The sequence below is a fragment of the Eutrigla gurnardus genome (genome assembly GCF_963514095.1).
Source record: "Eutrigla gurnardus genome assembly, chromosome: 6".
Classification (NCBI taxonomy): domain Eukaryota; kingdom Metazoa; phylum Chordata; class Actinopteri; order Perciformes; family Triglidae; genus Eutrigla; species Eutrigla gurnardus.
In genome coordinates, this window is record NC_139920.1 from 29,153,903 (window position 1) to 29,168,771 (window position 14,869).

At 43.8% G+C, this 14,869-nt stretch overlaps 1 protein-coding gene across 1 annotated transcript; it reads right to left on the minus strand.

Moving 5' to 3' along the window:
• Positions 1-1,052: 1,052 nt before the first annotated feature.
• Positions 1,053-12,680, minus strand: rorca (RAR-related orphan receptor C a). The gene is made up of 10 exons (XM_084010978.1): positions 12,396-12,680; positions 6,713-6,798; positions 6,462-6,603; positions 5,916-6,356; positions 5,710-5,831; positions 5,253-5,385; positions 3,791-3,898; positions 3,483-3,593; positions 2,785-2,897; positions 1,053-2,692 (listed from the first exon to the last, which is right to left on the minus strand). Exons 1-10 carry the CDS (start codon positions 12,400-12,402, stop codon positions 2,531-2,533), a joined length of 1,425 nt encoding a protein of 474 aa, XP_083867104.1. The 5' UTR covers positions 12,403-12,680; the 3' UTR covers positions 1,053-2,530.
• Positions 12,681-14,869: the final 2,189 nt, after the last annotated feature.

Below are 14,869 nucleotides of genomic sequence, written 5' to 3' on the forward strand. Positions count from 1 at the left end.
TATTTATTTTTCTATATTTACTTTTTTTAATATCCTATTTCATCTATGACTCAAACTCAAAAAAAATATTGCAATAATGATATTAGACAGGGGTAAAATCTTTGATACTTTTGAAATAAAACATTAACAAGAACATGAACTGTACACAGTGATCAAGGTTTTAAGGTCTTCTATGTTGGTGCAAGCTGTCTTGCTAGCTAGACTAATGGCAGACACTGTAGGACAGAGAGCCCAGCTATCTCCCTGAGTAACTCAACGGAAATGCGAGTGCAGATCTTCAGCGCCGCCCCCTGGACAGCTTTCAGACTACACTGAGTCCTTCTTCAAAGCAGCACGTCTAACATTCTCCACACACAAAGTATTGCACTTTGTTACAATCTGTAAGTGTCATCTGCGTGTAGTGGTTGGCTGAGTATTTGGTACATTATATTCTAAATAACATTACTTGTCTTGCTGCGAGGTTGCCGGAGTGCTATTACAATGGGAAAGACATTATTGCACAATCCCACCATGCCACTGTCTTACGTACCCAGAAAAGGGAAATACCCCTTCATACTATGTGAGAGAATGTATGGCGAACAGCACTGTCCCAGCAGTGCAAAGCAAACCAGGCTGTTACATTAAATAGAGCTAGATACACAACATACGTTGCATGATTGTCATAAATGCTTCAGATAAAAAAATAAATAAAAAAAAACGGCATGGATTACAACTATTCTTCCCATGTAGCTTCTTCAGGACAGAAATCCAATATGTCCTTCTACTATGAAGAAAAGGAGTTCATCTGGGCACACCCTTGGGTCCCCAGAGACTTTACTTCACATAGATCTGTATCTAAGTAGGGCTTCCTGGACCTAAAGGCATGAACTGCTCTCAAATGACAGAAAAGCAGAGAGGATGTCCTCTGTATATGTAGGTCCGACAGTTTAGTCTTTACTGTCCAATTTTCTGAGAATATATTTTTAGGATTGTTTAGTCACTGGCCTTCAAATTTCAACACTAATTGTTTTTTTGTTTTTTTGCAGAAGCTCTCTAATATGTTTGCAGAAATACTAACTCAGGGGGGTAGCTGATGGCTCTGTCAACCTTTTGCTGCACCATGTAGTGTCTGAAGAGGGTGAGGTAGTAAAGGAGTGGGGGAGGGGGGAATCTAATTCTCCAATAAGAACACCTTGGCTTCCTGCGACAGAGCAGTGTGCCTCAACCGGAAACAGCGAGAGTCGCCGCAGACAGTGAATCCCCTCCGATGTCCGAGGGGCTTTAAATAACACCATCACCCACAAGTCTCTGTTCTTTGCCTCCAACCATGTAGGTGGAGATGTGGTCAACTAGTTTCTTTCTTTACGCCCCAAAAGTCTTTTGAGTCTGCTGGCTGAGACGGTGCTGGAGGGGCTGGTCGTCGTGGAGGGGGGGCCGTAACAGATGGCAGTCTGAGTTTGAACCCATGAAATCTTGCGCCAAGTGTTTATGTTGGGCTCTAACGAGACCTCATAAGTGCTACAATTATCCATTAGGTTTTCTTTTCATTCACTTGGGACAAATTCACGACTGCTCATATCTTACACGGTTACGTAGGTGTTATTATTTATATATATATAAAAGGAGCTTCTGAAAATACTTTCAAAATACCTGTGATTCTCTCACTCTCCGAGTGGCTATTTCAAAAGGGGAAAAGGTAATAGGGCTGAGGTCACTGATTGCATAAAAAAAAAAGAAGAGCTCATTTACACCAGTGTCTGTGGGTGTGCTAGTAAAAATACCTACAAAGATCAGTTTAACTGCCATGTTTTGTGCTCTGTGTGCAAGAGTTTGTGGAGGCTGCAGACGCTCTGAGCGCTTTGCCTCCCCGATTCACAAAGTTTAAAAACCCTGTCTGTTTGCCAGTTTGATCGTGGTCCCTTTAAACAGTTTGTTCATACGTTACAAAACTGCAAAAATATGGGCGCTACCGAAAAATATTGAAGGAAATAATTAAACTGTTAACTAGAATGAGAACGGAAAAAGAACAGGCATCTTTACTGCAAAACAACCTCCTCAGCCGAGCGGATGAGGATTTTATGTACATTCTATATCGAGCCTAGGGCTGCGCTGACGCGGGGAAAAGGAAAAAGAGGGTACATTCAACGCTCACAGGAACCTTTGAGAATGGTGAAAGTCAAATTCAACTTGATGAGAGAGGTTAAAGGTCTTCTCATAGAAAAATATTATTCTTTTTTTTTTTGGAATAAAAATGATGTAGGCTACACTTTATACGTCCCTAAAAAAAGAAGAAAAGTAGCGGTAACATGCCAGCAGCAGTTCCTGTCGTGTTCCGCTGAAGCTGATTGGACTGGCTTGCTGGGCAGTGTGAGTTCCTCCACAGGGCCGGCCGCTCACAGGTGAGAGGAGTGTGTCCTAAAGTGTAGCGTGCAGGATTGTCATTGAGCTGCTGGTTGGTTTTTGTCTCAGCTGGTTGCCACATTTTCTTTCCATCTCCCCGTCCCTACACCTCAATGTCTCCATTTGAGTCCCTCCATTCAGTGAAGCGGCGCTAGCCCTCTGTGGAGTCTGGGAAGGAGATTTCACTGCTGAAAACCTCCCTGTACAGAGGAGGGAAGGTGTACGCGGTCTCGGGGTGGACCAGACGGAAAAACTCCAGTTTGTCGATGTGAAGGTTGCAAATGGACTTCATGATGGGAAGCTTAGACACCATCTAGGAGAGAGACACGGACGAGCAGAAGGAGTTAGAAGAAGACATAAACCAATTAACCAACGTATTAATACAGTTCTTTTCTCTTTCTGCACCTTTGCTAGCTTCTCTTCTGATGCCCCCTCCTTCTGTAGGCAGCGCTGCAGAGCCACGTAGACCTTCTCCTGCAGCTTCTGGATCTTGTGAACGTCTGTGAGCCAGGGTCGGTCTGAGGAAAATAAGAGTGACAGGATGGCTTCGTTAGTCTATCATAATGCCTTTTTTTAAATATCACGTCTTATTAAATAAAAGTGACCTTCATCAAAAAACAAACATTGCATGGTGATGCAGCAGTGAGCAGGAAGTCTCACGACTCCAAACATCCGAGATTTAATAGCAGGCTGCCATTGCAGTGACAAGCTAGTCCTTTCAACTCTGCGTGAGCTGATTTCCATACTGGAATCTTAATGGGTGCTCTAAGGTAAAACTGCATTGTCTTTTAAACAGCATCTTTAAAAAGCAATGAGCAAAGACTGGTTTTAATTGGAGTAAAATTCCTTTTACTAACCACGAGTAAATATTTAATTAAATAGCGACGCTGTAAATAAACCAAGAATGAGGTCGTCACCCTCTGTGATTATGTTGACGTGTGATTTACGACTCATCCATCAACTCCCATCATTTAATCACTTAAGTTGCCCTACTTCTGTAGATCATTGGCATCGTTTGATGTAGCAATGCAGCAACTTTTAACAACACAGTCACGGGCCAAGCATTCAATGGCCAACATGTATATCTATATCTATAATCTCACCTGGTGAGAGCAGCACAGCAGCACTGAAGAGAGCCATCTCTTCCTCGGACATCTGTACACGGCTCAGGCTTTTAGCCAAGTCAAACACAGAGGTCACAAGGTCGTCGCAGCCTAGAGAGGACAAAGAGGAAATAAAGTCAGCACGGCAAGATACTGAGTGTGTGAATGTGCATTCGATTAGATGCTGATGAGCAGGTGGCGCCCTCAGTGTGTGAATGCTGAAATGTAGTAGAAAGCTCTTTGAGTGGTCAGAAGAATAGAATGGAGGTGTATGAAAGCAAATCCATTTACTATTTACAGCAACTCACCGAGGGCTTTGAAGAGATGAGCGGTGGCAAACTTTCCGTCGAAGAGCAACGTGTTGTTGATGGGGTTGTACGCCCGACACATGCGGATCAGAAGGACATCCATGCAGCCTGGAGACACCAGAGAAAACAAAAACCTGTTTAAACAGCTGCTGAAGAAAGTGGAAACGGAGCCTCATACATTTTCAATAAAGTGGCCGGGAGGAGTGTGGAAAGAGAAAAAAAATCGGGAATTTTTTGGGGTTCTCTCCCACTCTGACCGATGATGTCACACACCCATTATAATGTCATAATTTCTCCAAAAATGATCATGGTCATTGAAATAATTGATTGATCAAAAACTATATGACCTATTGAAACGTGGATTAATACACACATACACAAGACTTGTGTCTACTGTTTAAAGTTTAAATGGAGTTTCTAGGTGAAAGTATGCCTGAGCAGAAGACATTTGAAAAACTACAATAATCTTTTTTTTCGGCCCGTCCCATTCACTTCAATGCAAAATGAACTGAAGGTTAATTGAAGAGATGTGAAACGTAACCATTACTGTAGATAGATTGAGTGACTTTTGGTTCAATCAAGAGAAATAAAGAGGAAAACAAATGGAGGTCAAATCTTCTGTGTCACAGAAATGAAACTCTTGGAAATTCTTAAATGTCAAAGTCATCGAGTATAATTTACTGGAAACCTATGAACAATTTCACAACAAAGGATGACAAGGTAGAAAACACACATCATCACTGGTTCATACCTGACCTAGAAAAGGTTTGATCAAGTGAATATGATTATTATGACTATAGATTTGACCCATTTAAAGTGATGATACATTCAAGAATGCACTCCTGTTTCACTATAGACTATTAATAACTTCTCATTGGCCTACATTCACAATCAATCAAGACAATGTAGCTCTTCCCCATCCCTCACGTGTTTCTGGGGTTTGGCAGATATAGGTGTGGACTGTCAACATTTCTGGTTGACGCATCTAATTAGTTTAATTGCACGTTTAATGACACGCCCTTTGACTATGTGCTTCTTCCACATTAAAGCAAGAATACCTTGGCAGCCGCTCAATGCCTTTAATCAATGGGTTGGAATGATTTGCTGTTTGCGCGGCTGCTAGTAATTAACCTGAAGCATCACATGAAGAATAACAAGTCGAGGTACTTTACAGGATGATGACCTGAGAATGCAGCATAAAAAAATAAAGTAGCGTGATCCAAAACAAAGTCAGTCCTTCTTCAGAAGCTGAAGCTTTTTCAAGTCACTCTGTTTGCATGTGATGTGTGACCTCAGTGAACTCGGCTACCACTTGAGGGTAATATACTGTTCATATGATAGCAGCTGTCTGCAGTTCCAACGCTTGCAAAGTAATACGGGGACACACGGCTTGTAAAAACAAAAAACACACAAGTGTGTGTGTGTGTGTGTGTGTGTGTGTGTGGTGACGTGATGCACTGACCTGCTTTGAGGAGAATGATCTGATCGTTCTGACACAGGTCCATGAAGCCGGTGATGCGCTTGGCGAACTCCACCACGTACTGGATTGCGTTGGTGATGTGAATGGCGCATTGTTGCCACATCACCTCAGCTGACTGAAGGGAAAGCAAGACACAGGGAGGGCTTTATGAGTATTACAATACAGGTTGTAATCCATTTTTCTACGTTTTATCTATCTCTATCTGACCTGCGGCGTGCTTGATAATAATTGCTGCGCTTCCCCATATAGCCTTGTCCTATAACCTTGACTAGCCAGACAAAAAGCCCCGTAGGAGATATGTGATAAAAAGGGAACACTATCCCTCTGTGAACGCAGCATGAGTCAAACTATAGGGCCATAAAAAAGATGTTTTCTATTAACTACAGATGTGACCAACTGATCATCGAGGTAATTTGCAAACCTCTTGTGTCGTACATACCTTGGTCTGGTAAGAGCGTGTCTCCTCTGGGCTATACATGGTCCACACCATTCTCTTCAGCTCCTCTGTGCTGTATTGGCTCGTCTCAATATGGGACTTCAGCACACTCTGAGTTATACGCTCTGAAACATAGAGAAAGCCTTTATCAATGAGATTCCTATTGGTTTTTTTAGCCGTTATAAAGCAGCGTTGCATTGCATACTGACCGATCTCCAGCAGGGAGCAGCCGTCTGGCAGCGGGTTGAGGATAGCGTGAGAGAAGAGACCGGAGTCGTGCAACAGCTGGTATTCATGCTTGATGCTGTGGTTGCTGTCGACAAAGTCCAAGTGGGTCTGTTCCGGCGAACTCTGGGAGGACGAGCTGCTGCCCGCGCTGCCGCCCAGCATGTCCAGGTTACAGTAGTCTCCGCCTGCGTCCTCTGGGGTCAGCGGCAGGTCGAACAGCAGGCCTTCCGGCAGCATGGAGATGTCGTCCAGGTCGCTGAGCGTGGCGGTGGAGCTTCTTCTGTAGGCGCGGCCGTGGTCGGCCATGTCGTTGATCTCCTCGCGGACGGCGAGCGCCGCACACTCCTGGGACTGCTGGTGCTTCTGGACCTCAGCGTACAGGCTGTCGCGTTGCTTTTTGGACATGCGACCAAACTTCACCGCTGCAATGGGACGATGGTAAGGTCAAACAATGTTTGCACGTCTCGTTTTAACGCGATGGTGGAATCTCTGAGTTAATTAAATATAGATCGAGTCACTGAACTCACCATCGCGGCTCATGCCCAGAGCGAGGCACTTCTGCAGCCTGCAATGCTGACAACGGTTACGGTTGGTCCGGTCAATTAAACAGTTCCTCTGTCGTGAGCAGGAGTACATAGCGTTGTTCTGCTGGCTGCGGCGGAAGAAACCCTACACACACAAAAAAGACACCAAATGTGAACAAAACGATGTGTAGATCATGAATAAAATGCTTTATGATTAAAGCTACCATAACAAACGAATGAGGGAGGAAGCTCACCTTGCAGCCTTCACAGGTGATGACACCATAGTGAATCCCTGATGATTTGTCCCCACAGATTTTACACGGAATCACCTCTATTTGAGCTGGAGAGAGAAGAATGAGGGGGAAATAAATTAGTAAAGATAAAGACCTCAAAACATTAGTTTAAACATACATTCACGGATTTATTGAGAAAGAATATGATTAGATTCTAATTGTTGTGTAATGACAGTCATACCAACGTGTACTTCTAGGGATTATCCATGTGTCAATTCACAGAAACTCAATCTGGGACGCAAACACATAACCCACAGTCATGTAACAGTTAAACTGATCTCTGGTCACCGGCCAGAAGCGCTGCCATACAGAGATTTACTGGAACAATCAACACTGTCCTTTTATCACGCTGACCAACACCTCAGTTATATTATATGAAGTGGGCAGCCTATTATAAATCAATATTTACTCAACCACCACCTTTGCATGTGACATTTCTCACATGAAATACAGTGATTTTTTTCCCCGACAGTCGATCGTCGTTGCATAACGAGGTTGGGAACCGACAACGACATTCATTTCACAGGCTTGCAAAGAAAACCTCAAGGAGGATCAGCGTATACGTTCTACACCATGAGTTCATTGTGGAGGCCTGAGCAGTCTTACTCAGGACAGCCTGTTCTTTTCATTATGTTGTTTATCTAAGTAGCTGGGCCTCCTCAAGCCCAGAATAGCAGGTCAATTGCATTAGCTGAGGCCCGGGGTTATAAAGTTTCACGTCTCGCTCTCTCCTCCTCCTCCTCCTCCTCCTCCTCCAGGATGTACAAAACGTTAGCAGGTTAACAAGGCACACTGCTGTGCCGAAGCCTCCAAGGCTTAGAATTGTAACCCACAAAACAACTGCAACGGACTGTTAAAGTGTCGACTGTGAGTGAGATTTGATTTGGCTCGGGCATCAGGGTGTGCCAAACAATCCCTAAACCACTTTTGTCGGGTCACAAGGCGTATTAGGTAACGTGTAAATCACAGCAACGGCTTTAAACTGGCCATCACGGCTCTCCAGAAAATTGCTGTTTTCTAAAGGCTCTTTGATAAACTACTCACGGCCAACCAATCACATGAGTCACTCCGTGTGGGGAGAGATATGCGTCACACAAAGAGGCAGAGCAAAAGAGGTTGGTGACTGACTTCCCCTGAAAATCACAACTGAGGAAAAATAATGTGTTTTCCTCCTCAGACTGTCTGGGGAGAGCAGGAGACTTGATCGAGTGTTTCTGTTGGTCAGAACTCCGACGCAACTGCGGGATATAAATAAATAAAAGGCAACGGAAAAAAAAAATCCCTTTCTATTGCTCCCTTTATCGCTCCCCCCTCCAGAGCCTCTCCCCCGCCCTTCAGCCTGTTATATAACCGCCGTCTGGCTGCATTCCACGAACACACTCATTCAAAGGTGGTTGTCTTGGCAACAGTGCGACGATCCTCCCTCGCCCTCCTGCGCTGCCATTGGCTGCCGAGCCAGCGGCTTTGTCTGCAATTTGCCGCCTCACCTGCCAGTCAGCTGAGCTGCAGCGTCAGGAGCTGCTCCACTGACACAGTTTCTCATTCAGAAACGGGGGGGCGGGGCTTGTGGCGGCGGCCCTCACAAGGAACGCAATCTGGTTTTCTTACAGGTTTTAAAGTTGAACCAAATCTGAGTGTTTTAAACGAAGGGAGGGCAGAGAGAAAGCAATGTAAGGATTGATTACCGCAAAAAGACGGATGAGCAGCTGAGGCTGGCGGGGCCAAACGGCGCCCTTTTTACAGCTCAACATCTGGAAATATCTCCTTAAACATCTCGTACAGTAGGCTGCAGCATGGGCGACAGTCGCAGCTAAAAGCAGCCCTCAACTTGTTACAGCACGTCAAGTATTTGAGTGAAATTTCAGCTGCGTTTGAGCGAGACCATAAATCTATTTTTACTCTGGTGCAGTCGGCCGCATGAAGATTCCTCCTGCCGTTCTGCTCTATGAGCAAACAAACGTTGCACAAATCATAGTTTAGTGCAGGAGAGTACGCTGTTTAGTGCAGGAGAGTACGCTGTTTAGTGTAAATAGCAGTGTGCAGATTATTAGAGGGGTCTGTGACAGCTAAACAGTCACCTCTGCTGTGACCACTCATTTAGCCCCTGGTATGTTGGCAGCATGGGCCTGAACAACAGTTTCTTTATCCTCACCAGTTTGTTTGGACACAATCATCTCTGTATGTTACAAAGAACGGACTCATAACTGAACTTTTGGAATAACAAAATTAAACTGCACTGCTTTGATGTTTAAATGGACCTTCAACAAAATCCAATATATGTGTTTTTAATGATAAAACTGGAAGTCAACACATGCCATTGGAGTTTTGGTGTGGACTACCTGCTACGCCAAGCTGGAAAACTCCCATCATGCGTTGCATTTTCTAGAGGGTCCTTATGGAAAAGCATCTTTTCACACAGGAGATAAGGCCTTTTAACAAAATCTATACGTGGTGTTTTAAAGGATTTTCTGCGTCCGTGTCCGTTGCTCGGTGCTTTTCTTCATCGCTGCTGTAAAACCTCTCCCAGGGAGACGTGGCTCTCTCATCCCAGCTAATCAAACAGGGTCCAAGGTCCTATTTACCTTGCACTTTACATTTAGATGACATACCGTACACCTCACCCACATTCTAAGGGGCTTCTGGGGCCTCCGCAGGTAGAACAGCACGTATGGTGTATTGTGCAACATGCTGTAAAGTTTGTGGCGTTTGCACAATCAACTTTGGCAGTTAGTTTATATTCTATGTCCTATATCTGTAATTCTCACTTTCTACATACCTCCTGATTCAGGGCTTTAACTAACATGTTTTCTACACGGCTGCCTTTTCTCTTCTCCTCCCACTCACCTAAAGAGAATGCAGATTGTATATTATTAGAGATAATAATCGTATAATATGACCTGAAACTAACCTCAAACTCTTTAAAAATGCACTGCGGCTTTAGGTAATTACTTAGCAGCACTAGTAGTGGGACAAGAGGTTTTTGCGAAAAACAAATTTTGTTTTACAAAATCGTGGGTTCTGACTCACTGAAATAACTCCCTGTCATCCTTCTGTGATGCAGAATACTGTAAAAGCATAATTACTTCCCTGACAGTCTTGAGGAAGAGAATATTATTTGAATTTTCATCCGCATACATCTTAAAAATTAGGTCACCAGGTGAGGATACAATGTTTTTTTTGTTTATTTCCCATTCTTTCTTTTTTTTTGGCTGCATGCCTTTTGGTTGATCCTATTGACGACCATTTGAAAACAATAAAGCATTAACCCGGCTGATACAAAACTAAATTGTTCTACAGACTAACACCTTTCCCCACTTTCCTTATATAAACATTCACATGCTGAAGAAGCCTGCCAAGAAACCCGGCTTCGCACTGTGCCTCTGTAATCCCTCACCACCGATCAGAGAAGATAAAGCGCCTCGGCTTGATCGTGCCGTTTGTGTGCAGCTCCAAGCCAAACCCAAGTGGGCCTCTGCAACACAAGCAAAACCAGACGGAGGAATTCACTTCACAGCATGTCATTCTGCATGCTGCTCCCAACCGCAGGAACAAATTCAGGACGATGCCGCAGCACGCCCGGTCGCCTTGAGTTAAAATCTCTTCCCGTCTGTTTGGATGTCACTTATCCTTATGCATACTTGGAACATATGAAGATACGGCAAAGAAAGATATTATGTGCACATAATCACTGCAAATTGACTTGAGATGATGCTTGCGTGACGACATGTAGCCGGGGTAAACAGTTAAAGTTTGAGATAAGGGGACGGAATCTTAGCGTGCAGTTGTCAGAGAGAAAAGGGCACCTTGACACATACTGTAGCTCGCTGTGAACTTCCCCAAGGCTACAACAGATAGTGGCTTTGAGGCTGAGCCCAGCACAGCAGCGCACCTCTTTACTGCCACCCTACCTCTCTGGTCCTGGCCTACCTCTGGTCCTGGCCTACCTGGGGTCCAACAGCCTGAGGAGGCTTGCAAGCTCTGCACAACATTTGTCCACCGAGGCATAAAACCTGCGAGTGCTCTGTTGAACTTTGTCTGTCTGATGGTGTTGCATCACACCTATCTAACCTGTTTGTGCAACAGTTTGCAAGAATAACTCCAAGTGCAACAGCATTGTTTGCCGTCTAACAGATAATATATATATATATATATATATATATATATATATATATATATATATATATATATATATACGCACACACACACACATATATATGGGAAGTGATATTCACACTCTTATGTAACTCCTGTTTTTGTCTTTTTTTCTTCTCCCCCCTCCTGAAGTATATTCAACTGCAGACCGAGCATGACATTGTGCATAACATAACGTTTATACAGAATCAGATTGACAAGCTGCCCTCGGCTGTAGTGACACATCCTCTGGTTGATGTAAGTAACCTTAGCTGCCAGAGGAAACTGAGCTTAACTGTACCCTGCTGAGCTTCATGGTTACATGTGGGCTCACTGTGCTCATATCCTGCTTGTCACAGCGGTGCATGGCTTTGACATAATAACTCCACAGAACTGTAACCTGTTACGTCAAGAAGCTAAAAATATATAGAGACATAGATTTTTGCGAGGTGTCATGTATTAAAATGTATTATTACTACATTTATAAAATATTTAAACTAATAAAAGGCAGCATGCATGTTGCAAGATGCATTAAAAGCAGCCTCTTCCAGTGCAGCTCATATCTAGAGGATTTTAAAGGGGAATGTTCTGTCCTCATAACTGATTTAAATTATCATTATCTCATTGGTAATGACGACGAACCATGGTCCTTCAGCCCCCAGGCGCGCGCACACACGCGCACACACGTACACACACACAGCCTTGCTGTAATCCTCAATGACAGAACTAGGTCAATAGAGCACCCCATCCCTCCGTCCTCCCTCCCCCCTCCTACAGGACGCCATACTGCTGACGCTGAAAACAAACACACGCTGGCTCATGAACATTAACAGAAAAACACACTGATTTAAAAAAAAATCCAGTTTCATCATTTAAAAGGGGAAACATGCCAACAGTGAAGTTGTAAACCGTTTGTTCGGTCCTCACATCAAAGTGTAAGAAAATCCAAGAGAAGGGGGACTATTTATTCACCGCGGACAACCCTGCCAGCAGATTTGCACTCGGTTTGACAGCCTCTGAATCACTCCGCTGCCTCCCTCCCTCCCTCCCGCTCTTCTTACATAACCGAAGTCACCGGTGAAGTGCGCTAATACGCGCTTACAACACATTCCGCCTCATTCACCTATGCATATATATATATTATATATATTATTATATTATATATATATATATAGTATATATATCATATATAATAAATATACGAGATATATGTGTGTAGATATATTAAACCACCCTTTAACATTCTAAAATGTGCATATTTAGCTGAATCAATGCGTTAAACAGCGTTCAACGTTATTCAGGTGACATGTTTAGATCCAGTCTAGAAGCTGACTTGATTCCCGTCGGTGATCAGACCGATGTTGATCCCGATCCTGCAGCCTACGCACTTTGAACCGTCTCGGAGCAGTTGCTTCCACGCGCTGAACGGCAACGGCAACTCCAAAAGTTACTTCTCCAACAACAACAACAACAAGAATAAAACACCCACTAAAAATGTTCCCCACAAACTCACCTCTCATGTTGGCGGTGAACTCTAGTCGACTCTTGCAGTCATGCAACTCCAGGTGGAACCGAAGCGGAGAAACACGGAGAGCGACGCGCACTTATTCGCTCCGAACCGGAGCAGCTGAAACCTGTCACAACAGCCAATCCTCGTGGATGTCTCTGCCTTCTCTTCTTCTCTTTGACTATAAAGCAACTGTGCGTTTGAGCAATGTCGGCAACTGTTGTGATAGAAACCGATGCAGCTCCTCGTCTTCTTCACTAGCTCCGTCCTGCGCTGCTGCTCTCTGCCTCTAACACAGCCTCGGCGCGTGGACTACACATGATCCTCACCCCGCTGGTCCGCCCGCCTCGTGCCCCGTGATCTGACGCGCGTGCGCGCGCCACCCTTCCCCGCGCTTCAAGGAGGTTCTCGCGTGCGTGGGAAAGTGTGGCAGTGTGTCAGTTGAAGCGGGCAGCGAGCCAGCGTGGGAACTATTTAATAACAAGCGCAGTTTATTTGATGCCCCACATTTACAAAACATTCCCGAGAGACACTTTAATTTTTAATTAGAGATGAATAACTCAATGACACGACAGAAGCTATGACTTATTGGTTTCTGGATCTCCACAAGTGTGTTTGCATGTTTTAGCACATACAAGCTGATATATTTATAATGTGAATAAAAGTTATTAATGACCCAACAAAAAATAGGCATGTTGTTTGGTGTAAATATGCTATATTATTATATTTTGCTGGTAGGCACATATAAGATAGGAAACTAAAAATCTAAAAAGCTCCACTACTTTATTGTGCAATAAATCCATCAAATTTGTATTTTAACATACTTTTTGATACACTGACAGCCAGATGATGAAAGTGCATTTTATATTTTCTAATTTCCTCACGTCGTGGTCGTAGGAAACACTATAGTGTTTCCATATCTTCCTCTAAAACACATATTTCTGTCTCTTCCTTCAGTAAATATGATGCATGAACGTGTTTGTTCACAGCTGCTGCAGCGCATAATACAAACACAAAACAAGAAAGACACAGAGACTCTGTACAACAACAGATCACAGGTTAGGCCTCTCTACGAATGGGGGATTCTCCATAGGGAAATATTATAAGGCATATTTTGCTGTGGTAGTCATTTTCTTTGCTCATGAATTCGCCACGTCTATTATAAGCGAAGCCATAATGTCCTCAGTTCTCCTTTAGCTGGATGCAACAGAACTCTGCAGCATTATATCACCGGATTAGCAAACACTAATCTTGGTGGAGGAATTAAGTGTGACCACAGCTTGTTGTGCTGTGTGTTATTTTGTTTTGCTTCCCGTTTCCTGAAATGTTGCAATCCAGGGCACATTTCTAACTTTTAAAGGTCCCATATTATACTGTTTTTCTTCAATTCCAACAACACTGTTTTTGATATGCATTGCCTCAAACCCATCCGTGGTCCTGAATTTCAGCTGTCTAAAAGAAGAAGCCTACTGAGAACAGGCTGTTTCTGTGTCTGTACCTTTAAATGCTAATGAGCTCCGTCTGTCAGCTTACTTGGAGAGCCACGGAGACAATGTTGCTTACGCTAGCGGTAGCATGCGCCAATGTTTACGTGGATGTATCGCTATGGCTCTCCTATGTGTCTCAGGTGAAGTTGCTGGGTCCCGTATGGTTGGGATAAATCCTTTAACAAGGTCCGATGTGAAGTAGTTAGCGCACACATAGAAGCTACCACGAACCGTAGCCGGCACATTGTCATTAAAAATGAAACGCAACCACTGTCTCTTCTGTTCTTCTGTAGCTGGGACAGAATATAAGCACTGCAGGACACACCGAATTTCTTCCCGGTGATGAACGCCCCCTCTCGGATATCTCCTATCATCAGAGGAGTTCGGTCTATGAAAATGACTCCCTTCGTTACGTAACGAGGGGAGCTGAATCTGAACAGCCTGTAGGAGCGCTGTTGTACCAGTAGGGGCGCTGCAGAGACCATGCAGGAGTCGCTTGTTCTCCTCCTTCTGGGAGTTGACAGGCTCAGGGAGGACCAGTTTATAGGTGTAGAGACCAGAGAAAATCTGTTATATAAGAACCTTTAAAGCAGTGAGGGTTGACAGCTTTAAACCCCAAAGTGTATTAAGATAAATTAAAACATATTATAATAGTATTTAAATGTAATTTGATCAGATTATTTATGCAACGTTCTTGTTGCAAAATGCTTCCCTTAAAAACAATAAAAACATACATGTATGTTGGTAATAAACGTGTCTATCTTTATTTCCTGAGAGCTACATTTCCCGTCGAGCCGCCTCTCCTGAAAACGTGTTTGCCGGAGCCAGAGAGCAGAAACACCCTCTGACAGCCAAACAACACAAACAAAAGCCATTAATAACAACGCAGATGAAAATAATTGATTGGCAAGCGTGGGTAAGATGACGAGTGTATCATGTAACTCAGGCATAGTTATGAAATGGGGAGAAGCGGGAGATTATGGTAAGTAGGTT

Coding starts and splice junctions, on each gene's coding strand:
- rorca (XM_084010978.1), bottom strand. Junction 5,832..5,915: donor CTGCTCCCTGCTGGAGATCG/GTCAGTATGCAA, acceptor TCTATGTTTCAG/AGCGTATAACTCAGAGTGTG. Junction 3,899..5,252: donor GATCATTCTCCTCAAAGCAG/GTCAGTGCATCA, acceptor TGGTGTCTCCAG/GCTGCATGGATGTCCTTCTG.